The sequence below is a fragment of the Elgaria multicarinata genome, chromosome 3 (assembly GCF_023053635.1).
Source record: "Elgaria multicarinata webbii isolate HBS135686 ecotype San Diego chromosome 3, rElgMul1.1.pri, whole genome shotgun sequence".
Classification (NCBI taxonomy): domain Eukaryota; kingdom Metazoa; phylum Chordata; class Lepidosauria; order Squamata; family Anguidae; genus Elgaria; species Elgaria multicarinata.
This window is the reverse complement of record NC_086173.1, coordinates 102571409-102594177: the sequence shown is the minus strand read 5'-3', so window position 1 is coordinate 102594177 and position 22769 is coordinate 102571409. Positions and strand designations below refer to the sequence as shown.

At 38.7% G+C, this 22769-nt stretch overlaps 1 protein-coding gene across 1 annotated transcript in view; it reads right to left on the bottom strand.

Annotated features, from left to right (window-relative positions):
- DOCK3 (dedicator of cytokinesis 3) overlaps positions 1 to 22769 on the bottom strand; it is a 243919-nt gene that overhangs the window by 35584 nt on the left and 185566 nt on the right. Inside the window, exons 33-41 of the mRNA XM_063121109.1 lie at positions 22567 to 22652; positions 18465 to 18491; positions 18249 to 18344; positions 17146 to 17206; positions 13749 to 13842; positions 8288 to 8436; positions 5793 to 5879; positions 3723 to 3827; positions 666 to 807 (exon numbers count right to left, since the gene is read on the bottom strand). Of these exons, the coding sequence (XP_062977179.1) occupies positions 666 to 807; positions 3723 to 3827; positions 5793 to 5879; positions 8288 to 8436; positions 13749 to 13842; positions 17146 to 17206; positions 18249 to 18344; positions 18465 to 18491; positions 22567 to 22652 (847 nt within the window). The remainder of the gene's footprint in view (positions 1 to 665; positions 808 to 3722; positions 3828 to 5792; positions 5880 to 8287; positions 8437 to 13748; positions 13843 to 17145; positions 17207 to 18248; positions 18345 to 18464; positions 18492 to 22566; positions 22653 to 22769) is intronic.

Here is a 22769-nt window from a genome sequence, read left to right as displayed (position 1 = left end):
CCCTTTTTTGTACAGGAGCGCCCCTCTTTAACTCAAGTGAAATTACTGTGTCATGAGCGGCTTACATATGTTGTCAGAATGGCTGATACTATGCCAATTCAACACAGAATGGTCACTGCCAATTAAAATTAACATTTAGCACAGACATACTTTACAAACCACCCTTCTTTTGATTTCCATCCAACTTGCAGCCATTAGATCCTATGCCCATAGTATTTCTGAATTTAAAATATAAATATTATCCCCTTTATTGTATTGTCACATCATATCAGTAGAGTGCTATTCTCTCTCATCCTCTTTTTTCTTATACTTATACTGTAGGTGGAAGTTCCTTTAATCTTTGCTCATGAGGTAAGATGTCTGTGCCTGTGATCACTGTAGTAGTTTTTCTTTGCACTTGTTCATGTTTGAAATCGTCTCAAACATGAGCTTTCCCTTACAACTCTGCCAATGCTCGCCACCTTTGATCTTCACTTTACTTTTGAGCAAAAGTGGGGGGAGAATAAAAAAAGCAACAACTAAAGAGGCACTTTTGTGGTTAATATTCCTTTTAGATGGAGACAAAGGAAAGTATAAAATTCATTATAGATACATCCTAACTCTGAAATTCTTTCCATCTTGTAGCAGCTTTATTAACTTTATTGTGAAACTTTAATGAAGGATACACTGGGCATCACATTGCAAGATGCTGTCATCTGGATGGTTCGGATGTTGCATTGCAATGGCTTGTGGGAACTCACTAAGCATTCTTTGTTGGAAGGCCTCGAGTCTCTCATAGTCATGGCCTCGACAAACATACTCTTTATTCTACAAAGAAAAGAAGTGTGAAAGCCAATAAATCCCTACAATGTTCTCTTAACCTTCTCACTACTGTAGATAACAGGAAATGATTTAAAAGTAAGTCTTCATTATATTAGTATGTTCAATCAAAACATTATATGAACAGAAAAAATGTTAAAAGATAATATAGAAATCTATACTATTATTACTATCAAGTATAAGAGTATGGGAATTAGCATTCAGAGAGGGAAGCAGCAGGTATCTTGACTGATTACAGAGTTTAATCCAAGATTTAGTTATGCCCCACGCATCAAAAGATTTTTACAAATTGGGAATGAAATATGATCAGGGTCTCAGTTAACTTGCTTGCAATTAAAGGGGCAAAAGCACCATCCTTTTATGAGGATCAGACAGTGTGCGAAATCCAAAGTCATGTGAATGAAAGGACTTTTCCCCCACAACAACGAATCTGCTCTGGAGGATCCCTCAGTCCAGCAAAAAGAGAAGGGAGAATTCTGCTGACAGAAGCAGTTCTGTCAGTGGAAGAACTTAATAGAATTCCACTCAGTGTCATAAGCATGAAATAAATACATAAAACTAGTACATAAGTATAATGTAAATGCCTGTCACGAGATGAGGGCAATAGTCCCCATACTCCATCTCATACCTGTCTGTTCACCTACTAGTAAAGAATAAATTCTACATTTTTGTAACTCATATTTATATCTTTATTTATTAAATTTATATACCGCCCCATAGCCAAAGCTCTCTGGGCAGTTTACAAAAGTTTAAAACTGTGAACATTAAAAGTATACAAAATTTAAAACCATCAAAAATATAAAACAACAGTATAAAACAACAGTATCCATTTAAACAACAACAGTTCTGGGGTCTTAATTTGGGGAAAAATTATAACAAAAACACAGTCTTTACTACAGGATATAGTTTCTTCAGTTATTTATCTTATTGTGAAAAATGAAAATTGTGGCATTTTATTCAATGCTTAATAGATTGTTTTTGATTTTGGTGTTTTGGAAATACTTATGGACTCTTAATGCAGGCTGTAACACAAAGTAGAAGGGCACATATTAGTGTTCTTGGAACACAGATATTGATTTGTTTTAAAGATTTATACTCTACCTTTCAATCAAATGATCCCCAAGGTAGCTTACAGCACATTATAACAATTCAATACAAGGTAATTAATGAACTTATTTCTTGGCCAGGAGAGATGCTCAGCAGAGATGAAGTTAAACCAGGGACAGGCAACCTGCAGCCCTCAGCCTAATTCCATGAGGCCCTCTGCAAGCAGTCTGTCCCTTCCTCAGTAGCCTGCTACGCATTGAGGAAAAGGGAGGAGGAGAGAGACAAAGAGGAGTTGTCAAAACCAGAGAGAAAGAGAAAAGGGGACGATCTCACCCATGCTTGGCTCTGGGCCCATCACCACTAGCATACTACTGCAGACGTATCACCCTCAAGGGAATACAACCATTGACTAAAAAAATGTTCCTCCCCAGCACTCTACTGCTGTCCTTACAGGGAAACATCTCTCCCCAAATCCTTGAGCAAGCTAAATAGCCATGGCACTGCATTCCATCACTATATTGCAATGCTGACTATGACACTTGACATACATTAGTCATCACAGACGCACAGACTGGGAAAAGTATTATATAAATGGCTGTCTGAACAATTTTGTGTGGAACAAGCACAATTCCATGTTATTTACAACCAGTATAGTTTTCCATATGAGAGGTAAATCTCTTCATGATGCAAACATTTATACTTTATACTCTTTTTAAAATTATTCCAGGCAATTAGAAGCAATCAATACTCAGCAATTTTAAAATAGAGGACTAAATATTTAATTTTCCTGCCAGGAAAATGGAGGTAAGAATGAGCAAGGTAATTCATTTTCAAATAGAGAAAAAAAGTCTTTCTAAGTTCATTTCTAAAACCACATATCAATTTACAACAGTGATGATATTATTATTGCCGACTGCCAACCATCAAATTAAACTGGAGGCTGCTCAATTCAACTTCTACCTCTTCCTCTTGCTAAGGGTTTACTCTGGATGTTATAAGGAGGAGCCCAGCCTAGCAGGATTACCCAAGGAAACAGCGAGAGCAGGTGTCTATATTATCTGCAGTTTGATCGGAATGTTTAGTTTTTATTTCTGTTTAATATTTATTTTAATGTTCTTTTATATAATTGTTCTTGTGTTGATTCTGTGATTTTAAAGTGTTTTGTTATATTTTGTAAGCTGCTCAAAGAACAACAGTTATCAGGTGACTAATAAAGTATGTATGTGAATGAATGAATGAATGAATGAATGAATGAATACTCTTTGATTTCAAGCCTGAGTTTTAAGTATAGGAAATTTGCTGCTATCAAGTAACAATGTTTTAAAGGAGCTATATATTTTACCTCATCTAGCACTTGGCATTACAACTATAAATACCAAGGAGTATCCAGACTTAGCTGTACTTAAAAGTTAGACCAATTGAAATTAATGAGACTTGTCACTTTTGATTTCAAAGACTAAGTATGAATCCAAACCAGGAATATGAGTTAACGCTGTTAAAACTATAGAAAATCTGTCCTAAAATGTGCAGTCTCCAACATGGACACCTCATCACTACAATTCGGTGGTTGCTGTATCTAAGGTGTATTTGCATGAAAAATGGAATGTATCTTTATTCATCTTGAATGGGTGAACATAACTGCTTAGCAACATAACATTAAATATTAACATATGACGCACATGGACAATAAACAGTCCAGTGGAAAGGAGTTCAACATCATTTGTCTAAGTCTTTATTTTGACACTAAACTGAGCAAAAACCTACCTAATATTACCTACCCTCCACAGATAAACAAAACACCATTGTAAAGTGCATCTGTAATTCATACATTAATGCAGGTATTAAAATAAGCTTACCCGAAGAAAAAAGGGGAATTTCCTTCCATAAAAACCAACTCTGAAAAACTCAGGTTCCAGACGTTGCTGTTCCATTATATTATCATAATAGGTAGCTTCCATTTTCTGTGGATGGGAAATATATATATTGGACTTGAAATCATGTTATAAGAAAAGACCTCTGGAGCATACCACACCTGAAAATAACATTTTGTCTTTATGTTGTGCCTTTCATGGAAGGTTCTCAAAACAAGTGAAGAATTATGGTCCTGCGAAACACATACGGTACTTATTCCCTGGAAGGTGATTTTGATAGGGAAGATTTCACATTACTAACACATTAAAGTGAAATATTGTTTACAGTTACATGCACATTATTAAATTCAAATTTATGTAATTTCCATGTGAGTAACTGTGTATAGGACTGAATGTCAAAACGTCACCTGGGACCATTTCTTCTATTCATTTTAATCAAATGTGGATTTCTGCCAACAGGAATTTGAATGGCAGGGTTAGGGAAATCATAGTTTCAAATAAATGTGGAATCTCTAGTTTGAACATTACATTCTATGTTCAGTGAGGTAAATAGGGGAGAGGAGACATACAAGAGCCACTCCTGATTCCAGGAGTGAATAACATATAAATATGACTTATTTTTTAACTGCTGTTTTTCGTCTTGGTGTTTGTTGGTTTTCTGTTTTTGTTTTTTGAGCCAGCCCAGGCTTATGGGCCTTGTGCCTGCCAGCTTGTTAATGACAACACTATAGAAATAGTCTGGCATATGCTGAGGGAGGCAACAGCTACTGACACACCTGCCAGAGAGAGAGCCTTTCCTTTTTTTTAGTTTACCTGGAAGTGTTTGTTCTTTTAAGAGACATCTAGGCAATTCATGGGTCACAGGCTCCTCTCTGTATGGCCTGCCCACCCCAGGGTATGCCACCCAGTGCTCCTGATGCCCAGTTGGTCAACCATCATCTGGTCAGCAGGAAACAGATAGCTGTTTCCTGCTGTTATTAGCAATAGGAGAAAATCTATCTTAATTAAAATTATGGAGGGAGACGTTAAAGCCTCTACCCCAGCAATCCTGATCAAGATAGCTCTTTCTTCACTACTAATAGCAGCAAAGGAACAGCAACCTTGACCTTGATCATTGCAGGAGAAACACAATCTTGATCAGGATCACTGGGAGGGGATGAGTTTAAAGCTGATTGTGGGTGGGGGTGGGGTGAAAAGGAAGTGTGTGTGTGTGTAAGATGGGGAGAGGGGAGTGAGAGAATGGGGTTCGTCACATGAGGCTGAAATCCTGTATCCTTATCAGAGCTTTCTGCTTCTGGATTCTTTGTGGAGTTAAGATCAGTTCCTTTACACAGATGGACAAGTGGTTTGAATCAACGGAAGTCCCTTCTCGGCAAGTTCTATATGTTTTGTTTTATAGCCACTAGGTGGTGCTGTGATCATACCACAACATGTCATTTTACACAGCCAATAGATTGTATTAATGTCCCTTATCGTGTCATCTCCAACTTTTTGAAAGCAGGATAAAGGTCATAAACTTTGGGAGAGCCACCGGAAGTTGACAACATCATTTAAAGGACCCACAAACTTCTGTGAGCAATTTTGATTGCATGAAATAAGCCCCATGTGGAGAAGATCAATGTGAGATCATGTTATGTGTGTGTACTGGGCCACCCATTGCTGCCTCACTCACCACTAGCTGCAGCTACACATAAGGCCTGAAGGGTTCTGAAGAGACCAATATGGGCCCAACCTCCAAAAAGGTTGCCCATCCCTGTTCTTAGATATGGGGGTGGTCACTCCCATTCAGTCATCAGGGCAGACTGTAGGAGAACACTGCAGTATTTTTGATGTCACTTGCAGCACCTTAGAAATAACATATCTGGAAACATGCATTTTGTTCCCTAGCTCTGAAGACAACAATATGGAACCATCGTAATATTCAGAAATAGAGTAATTGCTTTGTTCATCTGCTTTATGAGAATAGTATATTTCAGATATGTAAGACACACTGTGTGACAGAATTTCTAATACTGTAAAACAAAGATACAAATTGAAAAGACTTATTTCACCTACCCGAATCCAGCTAAGACTTTGATAATCATATAAGATTTCATATTGAATAGCTAGCTCTCTGCACAGTGGGATTCCAAATTCCCAGCTCTGAAAAAACGAAACAAAAACTTCAGACGAAATGGGATTTTCATATATGCAAAAGTTAAAACACACAAAGTTTAATAGTTTTTAACTGTATGACCTCAAGGAATGAACGTACAAGAAAAATAAACGGAAAATTAGGGACTTCCCTGTGAGTTCTCTCTGATCCAATGGTTCAGGCTCTGGGTGCTCTCTGCTCTGGCCAATAGGAGGCAGCCTTTTGAATGTTACCTGAGCTTGACTAAGAGGTGCCATCCAGAAACTCCTTTCTTAGCAATAAATACACCAGTAGCCACTTAATACTATTTAATATCTACATTATATATTACATTATATATTACATTATCTCACATATCAAAGCCAAACTGATCAACAAAGGAACACCAAAAGCAGGGCAGGTACAAGATCACTGCCCTGCAAGGAGTTAAAAGAAGAATTCACAGGTGAGTCTAAATTATCTGTTCCTCTTACTTGCTGAAAGTACTTGTCTAGACTGTTGCCAAAACGGTACCCTATCTTCATCCCAGAAACAAAGAAGAGGATAGTCCATTGCTTGAAATATATACATATGGGTTTCTTTGTGAAAAGCTCATTCACAGCCATTCCTATAATTCATGTGAAATACACTGTTAAGAAAACAAAACCTATCCCAATTCCTAGTCCCACCCAATCCTTTGACAGCAAACCTAAACACACAATATAACCTGCTAACCTAAAAAAAATACAATATCCTAACGATACAATCTTCTACATACTTGAGGAGTCATGAGGCATGGGCAGATTTTCAAAATTCAATCAACAGCTACCATTCTGCCATAAAGTAATATCTTTTTTTTCTGTGGCAAATAGTTGGTGAATTCAAAAAGGTACCAGGTGGCCTCTCTGCAGAGCTCAGGAAGGGAGACTCCTTTCCCAGACATCACCGATGTGGCCGTGACATGAGCTGAGTGAGCTCAGACTGGACCAGAAAGATCAATGCCACCCAGTTCATATGGCAGCTTGATAGCGTGGACCATCCAGGATGATAGTTTCTGTGATGACATTGGGAATCTAGCTTTAGGTTTCTGTGCTAATGGAAGAACCTTCCATCTTACTGTTGCAACTTGTTGGCATCGCTGTCTTGTTCAATATTTCTCCAAATAAGTATTCACCAAACTCACCTCTGCCCAGAGAAGCCTTGGACAAGAGGATTTTGGCTTGACCCTAAGGATAGATGCTCTGATCCTGTTTGTTTTCCCACATTTTTAGAAAAGAAATCCACCACGTAAAAGATTGCTGCAAAATATTAAAGGCAGGTCTTGTATTCTGAAACAAATCCCTCTCCTCTACTGTCTTCAGCCATGGTACAATTCAGCCAGGGCACTCCTAGCGTTTGAAACCATGGTCGTACCGTAATGTATAACTCTGCATACCTCTAAGACCAGGATCTTGTCAGACTGATTCCCGGGCAGTTTGTCACTTTCTGGTGGTGAGCAAAACCCTTTGGAAAGTGAAATAGTTCTCTTATCTTTAGTGCTATGAAGACCTTTGAAAGGAACATCTGAGATGTTGCAGTGAAGAAAATCTGACCCTTTATCTCATCTGGTCTAGACAATGACTCCAACTTATCCTGTGATGACGGCACATGTTTTGTATTTTCAGAAGAGAAATGGGCATGAAGATACTCACCTTGCTCAAGGCATGTACAATGGGCTTCACATTCTCCTTGCGGGATGGGGCATGAATGCCAGTTCCCTAACTAAAGCTCCCAAATGTTCTGAGATTTGTTTTACACAAGCACAGAACCTATATTTATTTCTTTAGCCTTCATAAAAATATACACAATACAGAAAATGTATTAGGTACATTAAAGTGATCATATCAGACCATAATACATAGTTTAAGAAAACAGCTTCTAATGTAAATCTCAACCATTCTACAAAGATTTACATAAATTACATTAAGGCCCTGTTCAGCAGACACCTTAAGCCAGTAAGCCGGGCCGTGTTCAGAAGACACCTTAAACCATGGCTTTAATCATGGTGAACGAGGCAAAAAGCCTTATTTGCTGTGGTTAAAGCCGTGGTTTAAGGTGTCTTCTGAACACAGCCTGGCTTTCTGGCTTAACCGCTGTGGTTTAAGGTGTCTTCTGAATAGGGCCTAAGACAGCAGTACTGTTAGGAGGGTAAATTTTTAAGGCTTATTTAAAGACCTGCATTGTAGGGGCCATGCAAGTTAGAAGTTCAGCAATGGAGGGGGCACTGCCTAGAAGCCCCCTTCTTTTGTGTCTACTAACTAAGGAAAGCTGGGCTTGCACTGATATCACAAAGAATAACTATGGCAGGGATAACAAGACGTCGTGCTGCTGTTTTTGTTGTAATAAGGTATTTCCTATAGCATCTACTTGTAAGCTTAGTCAATATGTTTCTGCATACCTTCCCTTTATTAAAATAGTGGATAATCTTCCGACAAAGACCTTCTTTACGTTGCCATTCTGTCTGAGATGGATAGTGTAGAAACTCCCGAAGAGGCCTATCCTCCCACTGAAGGAGCTCACAGTACAAGAGCAAAGTAAAAGCAGCCTCTATTGAAACAGCAAAGCAGAAAACAATAAATAAAAATGTTCAAAAACATCTCAGTTACAATAACTACATGCAGATGATCATTCAAACTGTGAGAAAAGTAGTTCTGAAAAAATTACAATCTCCAGCACATCAGAGAACTTGATGTGGAAAATATGTGGTTTGCCACTGAAATTCATTAAATACACCATAACAATGAAAGGGTTTAATTTAGCTTGTTCTCAAACTAAATGTAACTTCTTTACTGCTCCGTAGAGGCTACTGGGTGCTAATACAGTCAAATATAACTTAAGTACAACCTAAAATTGGCTCTTTTAAGTACTATGGAGCTCTAAAATTGCCACACGCAAATCTTGCCACCATCACATCTGGAAATGAAGTGGAGGGGAAACCAGGGTGACAGCAGTGGCCCACCCTGCTTTAAAAAAAATGATTCATTGATCACATTATTATGAAAGAAAATGAAAAATAAGCTGGCACAGAATATTTGTCTGCTGTCCTACAACAACAAAAATGTCTTGATGGCTTGCAATAAAGAAACATAAAAACTATTTAAATATAAAACAGACCACAAAACTATACAATCAAAAACAATGTTAGATCAATGTTCTTCACCCAGGGACGAGATCCAAACAGCCCCTAAGTACGACTCCACACTTCCAGCGACAGAGGGTTCAAAAGCACTTTATTGATTAGTAATCAAGGTTATAGAACAAAGGGGTTTAGCAAAATTAGCTATGCTCCAGTGTTATGTTCTGATTGGTTTATGCTGCTACTGGGCCCTGCCCCTTGCAGGCTCAAATGCTGTGCTGAATTCCCAATGTCTCTGTCTGATTGCTCGCTTTTGAAGAGACCAGACCTTGATTACTAATCAATAAAGCGCTTTTGAACCCTCTGTCGCTGGAAGTGTGGAGTCATACTTAGGGGCTGTTTGGATCTCTTCCCTGGGTGAAGAACATTGATCTAACAACAACATAAAATACAGCAGAACGGTCTTCAACTTGGCACAAAAGACCACAGGGATGGCACCAGCAAAACCCCTGTTGGAAGGCTGTTCCACTATTGGGCTGCCATGCCCCCAAAGCCCTGGTAGTTACCTGTCTCTATGACATATGGGCCTTTGTTCAGAGGTTCTTTCAAAATCTGCTTTCTGTGTATAGGTGACCTCAGATCACCTGTTTAACTGAGCATATTTAAATGAGCATATTCAAATTCCTCTGAGAACAAAATGTCAATCTCAGGGTAGCTTCAAACCCTAGATATAAACATGCAGAGCAAACATTCTCTTTTACTATTAAAATATCAGCATGAAGTCAGGTTGCTTACCTGTAACTGAAGTTCTTTGAGTGGTCATCTATGCATTCATACATATGGGATCTGCACCTGTGCAGAGCTTGCTCTGGGTACTTCCAGTAGCTAAGGAAAACTTTTTGGTGGGAACCCATCCCCTGCTGCAACTGCACATGCCCTAATAATGGTTCCCGCCTAGCCCTCAGTTCCTAAGGAGACTGCCCTAGGCCTGAAGAGCAGTATAAGATAATTAATAGCAACACCATGGAGGGGACAGTGGGTGGGTTGTGTGAATGCATAGATGACCACATGAAGAACTTCAGTTACAGGTAAGCAACCTGACTTTCTTCATCGTGGTCTCTATGCATCATACTTATAGGGCAATACCAAGCTCACCTACCTAGAGGAGGGTCGGTATTTCATCGAAGTATCTCTGACAGAACTGCTCTACTGAATGAACAGTCTTGTCTCGCCCGGACATCCAGTCGCTAGTGTTGAATAAACGTGGAAGGAGTAGACCACAGATGGAACTTGTTACCAACATTGTTATCTTTTCGGCGCCAGGTCAAGACTTTTCTCTTCTCCCAGGCATTTTAAGCAGCGTTTAACAACGTTAAGTTTGTTTTTAATGGACCCCAGAATTGTTGTTTTTAAATGGATACTGTTGTTTTTATACTGTTTTTTATGTTTTTTAAATTTTTGTATACTTTTAATGTTTACTATTTTTAATTGTTGTAAACCGCCCAGAGAGCTTCGGCTGTGGGGCAGTATATAAATGTAATAAAATAAATAAATAAACTGATCTTTTCCCATAAAAACAACTGATAAAAGGCCATAGTGGCTTGATAGTTGGTGGCTTTTAAACTGAGCGAGGTAGACGAGTAGATTCTACAATCCATGAGATCTAATCTTCTACCTTCTTTGTCCACCAGTGCTGAAAGGAACTTTTGTGATTTTCCCTGTGACGACTCTACCACAATTGAATAAGGTTTAGGGTGGTGAAATAGGAATTTGGCTTCCTTTTCTTGTGTGCGGTACATGGCTTCCAATCTTTTAGGTGTAGGAGTGGTGGAAGACGGCGCTTCCCAAGACTGCTGCACTGTCTGCAGTAGGGAGGAAGGGAATCGCCACTGGTGTGTTCGTCTCTGTGTTTAACACATCGAAGACTGGGTCCTTTAGTTTTCCGAAAAATGACCCATATCCTCTGATGGGGAAGATGGGTCTTGTGACCCCACCATTGTATCCAGGGATGGGGTGGACAGTGCTATCAAGGACACAGATACGCATTTTCTAAAGGGCACCTCAATGGCCATATGCCAGTAGGGCGATCTGCAACCAATGATTGTAATCAGATAAACCAAACCGAGATAAATAAAAAACGAAAAAGGTAAAGAAGGAGTCAATGAGAAGAGAGAAAGATAGAATAAAATTGAACAATTTCCTCAGAAAAGTAGACAAAACTACTGGAAGACCCTTTGTGCAATGCTGCAACAATGGCAGTTGACGAACTGAGGGCTAGGTGGGAACCATTAGGACATGTGCAGTTGCAGCAGGGGGTGGGTTCCCGCCAAAAAGTTTTCCTCAGCTATTGGAAGTACCCAGAACGAGCTCTGCACAGGTGCAGAGCCCATATGTGTGAATGCATAGATGACCATGATGTAGAACAACACATAACAACATTTCTAAAGATACATATCTATTCCTAAATAAACTATGCCTAAACAATATGACTAAAATCCAGACCTCTTAATAAGATCCATGTCTAGAAAAACAAATGTATAATAACATTGCTGAATTTTAGAATATGTTACAGGTATCTTTTGTCTCCCACTGCATGTGATTTGTATTTCTGTGCCTCCCAAAACAAATCGCTTCTATTTACCATCTGAGGAAACTTGCTCAATCCCTTATCTGAACACATTCAAAATTGTATGGTTATTTTATGGCTTTAATGGCACTGTAGCTGTTTAGATTTACAGCCTCTGCTCTGGCGTCTTCTATCAGATAAAAGCACTGAGAGGTAATTATTGCTTTTACCCTAGCTCCATTTGGAAAAACTCAGGGAAAAGGCATGTTTTTCATTCCTGCTGCAATGAGGCTATGTGTATAACATTGGGTCTCAGAATCACATCATTCTATTTTAATCCAGAATTTGCTTGGAGACATCTGGCTACTGAATTTCCTAATTGCATAGCTGGGGCAAGGTGGTCCAGGTATGTGACATCTAAACAGGGACACTTGGATTTATTTATTTATTTATTTATTACACTTATATACCGCTCCCATAGCCAGGGCTCTCTGGGCGGTTTACAGAAATTCTAAAATTAAGATATAAACAAGTATACAAAATTTAAACTTCTAAAACACAGAACATATACACATAAAGCAATTAAAAACCGTTAAAAAACTAAACATGTGGGTAATTAAGATGTGCCATTATATGCCTGGGCAAAGTGGAAAGTCTTAACCTGGTGCCGGAAAGATAGCAGCATTGGCACCAGGCGAGCCTCGTCAGGGAGATTGTTCCATAGTCTGGGAGCCACCACCGAAAAGGCCCTGTCTCTCGTTGCCACACTCCGAGCCTCTCTCAGAGTAGGCACCCGGAGGAGGACCTTAGATGTAGTGACAGGGTATATTCACGTCGGGAGAGGCGTTCCGTCAGTTATTGTGGTCCCAAGCCGTGTAAGGCTTTATGTGTCAAAACCAGCACCTTGAATTGGGCTCGGAAACATACAGGCAGCCAGTGCAAGCGGACCAGAGCAGGTGTTATATGGTCGAACCTTCTGGTTCCTGAAATCAATCTGGCTGCTGCATTTTGCACGAGCTGCAGATTAAGGTCTTTGAAGTAGATTTGAGGGTGTGAGGCAGCGCTCTTTCCGGTAACCTGGTCCTAAACTGTTTCAAGTGTTAAAGGTTAAAACCAGCATTTTAAATTGGGGGCAATATCCAATGGGGTACTTACACCCCTGCCGACTGCATAAACAATGGTTCCAGCCGATTCTGTTGTGCAATTGGGACCCACCACTTGCCTAACAGAGCAGAAACACTCCCTTTTTGAATCAGGAATGGTCAGCGGAATTCCCTTTTGTGACTCCACCAACCCGCCTCCAAAGTTCTTTGCCAAAGAATGGCTTTTAGTCTATCTGAGCGATGTCTTCGAGTTTACTTTGAAAAAGCTTGACAATGGGGGCACAATTTAACAACATGCTCCTCACCCAAACACAAAAGACATAAGGAGTGTCGGTCAAAGGGTGGCAATTTACTGTCGCACCGCACACATTTCCTAAACGGAGTCCTGAGGGCCATATACCCTCATGGGTGCTCACAAGATGTGTGCAAAAACCAATCAAATAAGGAATAATTTGACAGAATGAAAAACTAGAGAGACGATTTAAGGATAAAGATAGAATAAAAATGCCAAAGCACAGAAAAATACAAGCAAATCTACAAGAAGCTTCCATAATAAGGCTACCACTATTTACTCAGTAAATTTGTAATTATTGTCTGAATAGATTAGAACTACATTAAATGACTGCTATAGCATCAGAAATACAGAACTCCAAAGAACAAAACACAAACTGTCAAGAATGCACATTTACTGTCAAGAGTGCACAAAGACTCTACTCACATGTTGGGAAACTGACCATAAGTATCTATCAGTAAAATATACTTTCGATGAATAATTTTAATAAGGATTGAAAGAAATAACTATACTGGGAATCTTACAGAGGCTAAAACTCTCTCCATAATTTCATTATTTCAGACATTTTACATCTCTAGTCTTTATATAAAAGTGTTCTTATTACATAGATTTTAGAAATCATTTTTTAGGGAGGAAAGGTTGTATAGAAATACTTTGTCTTCAATTCTAAAAGACGATATTTCATAATCAAGTGATTCAATTTTTATGGAAAACAAAAACGGTCTTTCCTAGATGTGATTAATCATCTATTCTATGAAGGTTTTAAAATACATATTTAAAGTTGACGGGGAAATTTCTGAAAAATATTCTTTTCTTAGTTACCTGTGTAGTTTTCAGCCTGCAAGTGCATATCACATAACTTGTGGATGTAGCGGATGTACATTTCCTCCTTGTTAATTTCAGATTTATAAAAATTCTGAAAAGTAAAGAAAACATGAAATTCAGAAGATAATCTGAAAACTTGCCTAGCTCAGGATATATTTAGGGATCTCAGCTGTAACTCTAAACCATGTTTTATCTTTATGAGAATAAGCCATGGTAAGCCTTGGACTATGCCTGTCTCCATACCCCATCATCCTTCACAATTTCACGAACAACAATTTATTGTTACATTCACACTTGGAAAAGAGGTTTATTCGAAATGTGATTAGTTAACAAACCAGGATAGGAACATAGTAAGCTGTCTTAAAGTGAGTCAGACCAATGGTCCATCTAGCCCAGCACTATTGACACTGACTGGAAGCTGCACTCCAGAGTTTCAGGCAGGATGCTTTCCTAGCCCTACCTGGGATACCGAGGACTGAGCCAGGACCTTCTGCATATAAAGCATGTGCTTTACCACTGAGCTATGCCCCCCTTTTAATCTGAAATCAAGGTTTGATGGAACTAACCATCTAGAATAAACCAATTTCTCAAGTTTGGACGTAATAGGAAATTGCTATCTATACAAAGCTGGAAGCTTTCAATGTCTTTCTATTGCACATGAAGGAGGAGGGAGCATGAAAGTTCAAGGCTCACCTTGGAGGGTTCTTGTAATGCTAAACCATGACTCGGTGTTACGTTTGAACTTAGCCCTTATTTATAGAAATGTACTTAAAATGTGAAAAGAACTCTAGATACAAATCTAAAAATTGCATATTTTAAGGGATTAAATGCTAGCTCAATGTAAATAGTAGTAGAGTTCACCCTTTTCTTATACTTACAAATGCAATAGTGAACACCTACAATATGCAAGTGTGTTGTCTATTTATATAGTTTTTATATGTTCTAGAATATGGTATTTTAAAGCTTTTAGCTTTGTAAACTGCCCAGAGAACTTTGGCTATTGGGTGGTATTTAAATATAATAAATGAATAAGTGTGACATCGCAAAAAGAAGCATGAAAACAAGAAACAAGACTCATTTATACTCTATGCTCTAAAATATGAAACCACTCTATAAATGTTCAGGAGTTAAGTTCACACCATATCCTGAACCAGGACCTTGGGGAGGGCAGGCAGAAACTCAACAACTATATTGCTACTGAGCTCTAGTCAGAAGGGCCATTTGCAATGAGATCAGCAGTCCAACAAACACTTAATAGGCCAAAAAGGATAATAAAATAATACTATTTTTTTTACAATTACACTTGTTATGCTTCCCTCAATGATGGTAGTATTTATAGTGAGATAACGAAATGGTGTGAGCATAAAGATGGTCCGTTATTGGGTGACTGGGGATCAGCCTCAACCTTCCTTCCTTGCTAGCTTTACCCCACTCACTTTTTTCTTTGTCCCTCTCTTTATTTCTGAGGACCAGCCTTTCCAAACCTTGGATGCTCAGATGTTGTTTGACTACAAGTCCCACCAGCTTGAGTCTGCATGGCCTATTATCAAGAATGATGGGAGTTGTAATCCAACATTATATTGGGACCAAAGGCTAGGAAAGGCTGCTCAGGACCCTTGTGTGTCTGCTACCATAATCTCGGTCCTTTCCCTGGGCTCTGCCTCCTTCCCCTCTTCCCTTCAGTCCTCATCAATTGTACTCATTTGTTTCACCATTATCTGTGAGATGCCCACTAAATGTTGGTAATATGCATGAAAAAGTGGCCTAGAGATGAGTGGTTTATTGAATAATGAGTCTGTCCATCCACCACAGGGTTTCAGATGCATGATTCTGAATAGAAGCTATTCTGCAAAAGAATTGCATGCAAAAAAAGCGCTAAACAGTTTCTCCTCCTCATGCTTCTGTGCTCTAAACTCCCCTTTCATGAAGCTGCTTTGGCTTGTTTTTTTAAAATGGCATTGGGCTCTTACATGTGTTAGCATGTGTATTTAGCTTCTATGTTTCAGCAATGAAGTGACTTTGTCAGGCATGCAAATAGATCTGAAATGAAGGTGTAATTGCAGCTGCTGTCAAAAAGGCATTGGTGGCTCAGTAAACCAGGAGAAAGCATCAATGATATCCTTCTATGTTCTTTGTAAAAAAAAAAAAAGTTGAAGGCAATTGGGGATCTCCCTCTTTCTCTCTCTTTCCTCCCGCTTAGCAATACTAGTCCTGCTCATGCTAGGAGAGTAATTCAGAGAGAATATAGCCAGAAAGACAGAGGGAACTTCCAGACAAACAACTCCTATTGAGACTAATCAAACAACATTGTGTAGCTCTTCAGTGTTTGCCTCATTAATGGATTTTCTGTGGTAAGAAAAAAGATGGAAGTAGTAGTAAGAAAGCACAGGAGAGATATTGTGGAAGATGATGATGTCTGTAAAATTCCATTTATGAGGCAGGTTGATTGCATAAAAAAAGCCTTGTCTGAAAGCACCCAGCTGTAGAGGTATGACAGCTGCTTTCATGTAATATTTCCACTATTTCATGCAAATCAATCGTTCTCCTATAATCTCACCAAATTATTATTACATTAAGTGGCTAACCAAATTGTTATTATTTATTTATTTATTTATTTATTTATTACATTTTTATACCGCCAAATAGCTGAAGCTCTCTGGGCAGTTCACAAAAATTAAAAACACAATAAAACAACCAGACAGGTTAAAAGCACAATTACAAAATACAGTACAAAAAGCACAACCAGGATAAAACCACACAGAAAAAAGAGAGGACACTGCTCTGAAGAGCTTACAATTTAAATTTCAAATTGTAAAAGGTGACAGACGAAGAAAAAGGCCAGGGTAAGGTATGTGTCTTATCACATTGGATGTCAATTCTTTTTATAGAAGCTATTTCGAATTCCCAACCCTCAGCTGATCCACCTACCAATATTTTATTGGATTTATTAAGTACCATTCTGGAAAAGAATTATTTTTGATTTGGCACTCATTTTTTCTTTCAAATTAAAGTGATGGCTATTGGCATTATGGTGGCGCCCAATATTACTGATCTTGAGATTACCATCATTTTAAATGCTTTGAATAATCCCTTTAAGAAATATTTCAAATATTATAGATGCTGTAGAGATTATATTTTCATTTCCCCCTGAAAGTATCTATGGTTGATGAATTTTTTGGTTAGATCAACTAACCACATTGCCTAGTCTAGTGCACATCGCCTAGTCTATGCTGGTAGTTTCACGCAAAAGCAGGTTGAAGTGAAAGGGAGTTAATAATCTTTCAGCAATTCTCTGCTGAATAATTTTCTGCATTACTATTTTAAAACTGCACAAATGAAAAGTCAACCAAAACCAAAATAAAACAAAACACGAACACACACACAGCATTCTCACCATCAGATTAACAGTACAACCAATTTTCTTGTTCTCTGTCTCATCTCCTTTCATACAGTCCCTGGAAAAAAAGAGAGAACTGTTGAAACATTCAGATTTCAACATTTATGTTTGGGAAAAACAGATAAGGTTAAAGATGGAGGTGGGAGGGAGTTGGGGATAGACAATCTTAAAAAAAATAGTATTACTATTATTACATTTATATCCTTCCTTTCTTCCATGATGGAAGTCAAACGAGTACAGGCATCCTAAGTGGTCACCCATCCAAGCTCTAATTAGACCCATGCCTATTTAGATCAGCAAGATTGCAGCATCATGTGCCTCCAGACCCCGCCCTATTAAAAAAAATTGAAATAGCAGGGCATTGCTGCAAGAGAGACAGAAGGATGGCTTGAATCTCTAGTGTATGATTTTTCTTTAAAGTAGGAGTCGGCAACATGTGGCCCTCCAGCTGTTTTGGCCTACAACTCCCATCATCCCTCACTATTGGCTATGCTGGCTAGTACTGAGGGGCCATATGATAGTTCAGATTCCCAGATCCGAGGTTGGAGACAGCACCTTGACCTTGGAGCTGGGAACCAGAACTCTGCACACTCCCTGCCAGTGCAGAAAAAAAAATTCTGGCTGCTTCTTCGAGGTCAGGAACACAACTTGGAGAGGGGGGAAAGGGGACATTTTGGTGGGTGGGGAGGGGAGGAGACTGGAGAGGCCAGTATACAAGCTATCCTGAGGCATCTCCAACCTCCTGCCTTCCCGCCCTGAGATGCCCCAGGTAGATGGGCCTGTCTAGCGAAAATGCAGGACAGGAAGGTGAAGATCACCTCCATCACTCCTCCTGCCCTCAATAGGACGACCGTAAGCCTCTGAGTTAGGAGGCTTATGATAATCACAATAGGCTTGTTCCCTAAAAAGAGTGATATAACATATGATAGTCAAAACACATATATGTTCAGCTGCTAATGGGGAGAATCCTAAATAAAATATTAATTTACAAACAAAAAGGACAAAATGGCATAGGCCATTTGGAGGACGTTGTATCTGTCATTATCAGCAAAATCACAGGTACTATATAGCAGATGCCCATGAAAGTTGAATCACATTACCTGTAATCAAGGAGGCGCTCCATCAGACGAGTAACTGATGTAACAAAAGAAAGACCAGTCTCCCGCCAAGTCTCTTGTTCAATCTTTTCTAGCAGGCTGCATGAAATTAAACAAACTATAATATTTCTTTGAAATATTATAAAGCCCCAACAGTTCTAAGAGCCATTTTAATACCTAACAGACTTCCACATCAAACTTGAACAATCATCATCTTACCTGGGGTAAGGCCCAAAGAGCTGGGTTCTGGTCCATGTTGCATGAAGCAAAGACAAGGAAATTATTGAACTAACATTATCACCATTTCATATCAAGAAAATGCTGTTCCCTACTCTGGTACTAGTTAATTAAAAAAAAGGGAACACATTTTGGATGGAATCCAAATCAAATGTACATTTCCATTTCTCAAGTAATAACTTAGTTCTAATCTTGAGTAGACTATTTCTGCTGCATGATTTCCTACTAATGTAGTACACATGTAGAGGCACATTTGAATTAAAGTCATAGAAGCCACAAGAAGTCACAAAGAATTTTTTTTCCTTCTGTTTGGGGCCTTTTCTAAAATTATAAATTATATTCCTTCACTCTCTTAAAGTATATTCTCTTTCTTTGTATGCAGTTCCTCAAAGAATCCAACAATACAAAGTTGTGCATAGGAAAGTACTTTGCATGCTTTGCTTCTAGTCATGTTTTTTATTTCTTCATAGAATTTTTAATAAGCACAAACATCTTTCTTTATACATTGTAATCTGAGACAGAAGATTAACTTCTCTGCCCCCACTATTTGGTTACTAATAAAAGAACTTCTGTTGGTATCTTCTGCATATGAAGATGTCTTCAGTGAAAGGAATTAATTTACATTGTTTTTATATAAAAGGCACTGCATGCCTTTAGCTTTTCTTAATTTCATATTGGGATTTGACAGCATTACTAGTTCAGATTCTATATTGCCACAGCCATTAAAATTGGGTAATGTTACAATGAATTTTTGCATAAACAGGAATGGTGAAATGGCCTCCATTGGTCAAGGAGAACAGGAATACACAAAAAGTAATTCGTTTTTTTCTTGACCACAGAGGACATTCCAAACTCTTACTGCAGTGTCAGCTTAGGGCAGGATACTAGGGACCTGGAAATTAGGAATCAACTACTCTTTGCAAAACACATCTCAAAGACAGCATTTGCTGAAGAGATGTCTATTTTGCAGTAGCTGAAGAAGATAACTACAGAAGATCTAGTTGCTGCTTTGAAAATCTCCTCCAAGGAAAAGCGATTTGAAAACACAACTGTGTGAAATGTCCTCAGTGGTCAAGGGAGAAACACCGGAGGGTTACAAGCAGAAGATAATGTTGTTGAGACCCCCATAAAATTCCACAATTGAGGCAAAATTCCATAATTGAGGCATGAGAAAAGCCTCATCTGGAAGCATCCATAGTTAAATTTGCCAGGCCATTCTTAAGAAAGATTGATGCAGTGCAATCTTTACTATGTTTATTCAGAAGTAAGCCCACTGAGTTCAATGGGACTTATTTCAAAGTGATTACCTCATTCATTGAGGCAGCTGTGGCATATCAGAGAAAATTCCTGGGAAGCAAGATCCCATACGTTGCAGCCATTTTTGCAAGTTTTACTTCCCTGCATCTTACTTTATAGTGCAATCCTATATCTCTCTACTCAGAAGTAACTTCCATTAGGTTCAATGGGGCTTACTGCCAGGTAACTGGGGATAATTTGGTAGAAGTGCAAAGAGCTTTAGCAGGGAATATATTGTAGGGTGACCATATGGAAAGGAGGACAGGGGTTCTGAATCTTTAACAGTTGTATTGAAAAGGGAATTTCAGCAGGTGTCATTTGTATGCATGTAGCACCTGGTGAAATTCCCTCTTCACCACAATATTTAAAGTTGCAGGAGCCCTGCCCTCTTTTATATCTGGTCACTCTATACATTAGCAGCTTTAACTGTTGTGATGAAGAGGGAATTTCACCAAGTGCTGCATATACAAATGACAACTGCTGAAATTCCCTTTTCAATAAAACTGTTAAAGATACAGAAGCCCTATTCTCCTTTTAATATGGTCACCCTAACATATTGCAACATTTTATTGCAGGTCTATCTAACATTTAAAAAAAAAAAACCTTGAAAAGGGGGCACCTGACAACTACATATTTATGCACCTGTGTGGGAGATAGGGGAGAGGGAAATGAGCAAACATGCACACTCCAGCAAGGGCAGTTACCACAGTGGTTAGAACCTCTGAAATGCTCAAATAGCAAAGCTCTCCAATGCCTCCACTCAAAAGGAAAATATTCCACACAGCAAGAATGAATAGAAAAATAAGTGTGGAAGCTTACAAAATTATAGTTGCAGGATGATTGGGATGTTCTGCCCTTATCAGTGGAAGGAAGGTGGGAGTGTAAAGAAGGCGTTCAGCAGCAAGGTGCATCAGTGTGGCAGACAAGGAGGAAGATCCCAGTTTCTGTATGCAAGTTCTCTCCTTCACTACTGACCCTGCAAGTTCCCTGTCCTCTTTTGCATCTGGTCATTCTATTAAGTGATCATGTGCAAAGAGCATTCCTCACATAATCGCAGCATACCCTTAAACAGATTAGAATGGTTTCTAGGTCAGATGGTGCAGTTTCTAAGGCCACAGCTAGACCTAAGGTTTATCCTGGGATTATCCAGGGTTCACCCCTGCCTGAGCACTGGATCCCCTGTGTGTCACCTAGATGAACAGGTTTGACCCCTGGACGATCCAGGGATAAACCTTAGGTCTAGCTATGGCCTAAGTGAGCCTTAGGCTTTGCACTTCGTTCTCCAAAATGTACCACTAAAAGTACCATCCTATACATGCCTTCTCAGAAGCAAGTCCCACTGAATTCAATGGGGCTTACTCCGAAGTATGTGGGTACAGAACTGCAGTTCACAAGTGGTTTCCTGTGCATGTTTAGAGGTTATTCTGTAGCCAACATCTTCTTAAATTTAATGTAGCTATATCCAGACCATGGGTTGGAGATTTCTTTATTTGGAATTGGACTGTTTTTGAGTACTTAAATATTTATTTATCTATCTATCTATCTATCTATATCAATATGATAGATAGATAGATATCAATGTGAACCGCCCAGAGAGCTTCGGCTATTGGGCGGTATAAAAATGTAATAAATAAATAAATAAATAAATATATCATTTAGAGGTGATTTGGAGAAGCAATAGGGATAAATTAATGGAACAGACACTGAACTGGGCTGTTCTCAGCTTGAGCTGCAAAATGAATTCTTCTGAATTTATTTGGAAAGATTTAGATATTTAGATATTTTACCAAAGGCATGCCTTTGGTAAAATTTTAATTCCAATAATTATTTCTAAATTTTCAGCTATACATACAAATTAGCATATGCAAATTTGATACAATTTTTCTCTTCTTTTTTGGTAGTGCACATCCTCTTTTTAGACAATGTGAAAGTGGTCACCCACTTTCAAAGTGGTCCATAATTCCAGCTCATTTCAATCAACTGTCTTACAGGCCTAACTGCCTGGTAGTGGGTGCGTAGAATGTTTCCACCCCAATAGTATCTTTGAAGTCCCTTTTGCTCCTCTGGCTTTTCTTGCCAACAGTTCCTGGATGAATGCCAATGGGGTATTCCAGCCCATTTCTTCATCTTGGAACACTCTAGGTTTGCTTCAACAGGGGATGTTTAGAACTTATGTGTGCTCATTAAAAAAAAAAAAGCTAGAGCTGTGGTGGTAATCTAGCCTTAAGGAGAACCTTTCAGATTTTTGTGTGCTATAGGGGACAGTTTTGGCCTAACTTTTCTGCACATCTATGAAGTGTGTAGTTTTACTTAAAGTCTGAACCACAACTGTGGAATCCTGATAAAGACCTTAAAATTATGCCCTCACACAATCTGGCAAGCTGTTATTAAATGCAAGTTAAAGGTCAGTTTTTGAGCCATCATGAAAAATAATATATTTAAAAAGCAGTAAACAAGGAAGGAAAAGATCCAAGAAACATGTAAACAGGATTGAACTGCTCAGTCATCTCACAACTGTGCTGATTGGCTCACATCTTTAGCAGTTGTACACATATATCATTAACAATAGATTTTCACCGCTTGCATACAACAAAATGGGCATGCTACTTTATATTAAAAGGCCTGAATTCCTTTTCATCCTGAGTTCAATCAGAACTGACGTTAATTCCATGTCATGTATCCTTTTTATTGTTCTTTTCTTAAAGAGATTATTCTATGTTGACCATCACTCCAGCACCGTTACATGTGCTTGTAAAACAGTTTCAGTAGTATTAACAGCAAGTCTTACAGCAGACTGAAGAGTTCCCGATAATTCTCATCTCCTTTTCCTTCTGAGACTAAGCTGTCCAATTTATCAATCAATTCTGCTTCCACCTGGATCAGAAAGAAATAATTTGTAAGACTGTAGCTGCCTTTGTAAACTCTAAACATCAAGAAGGCTGTGAAAAATGTATTTTATGATTCATTTCTCATGCTCTGTAAGAAGCCTGC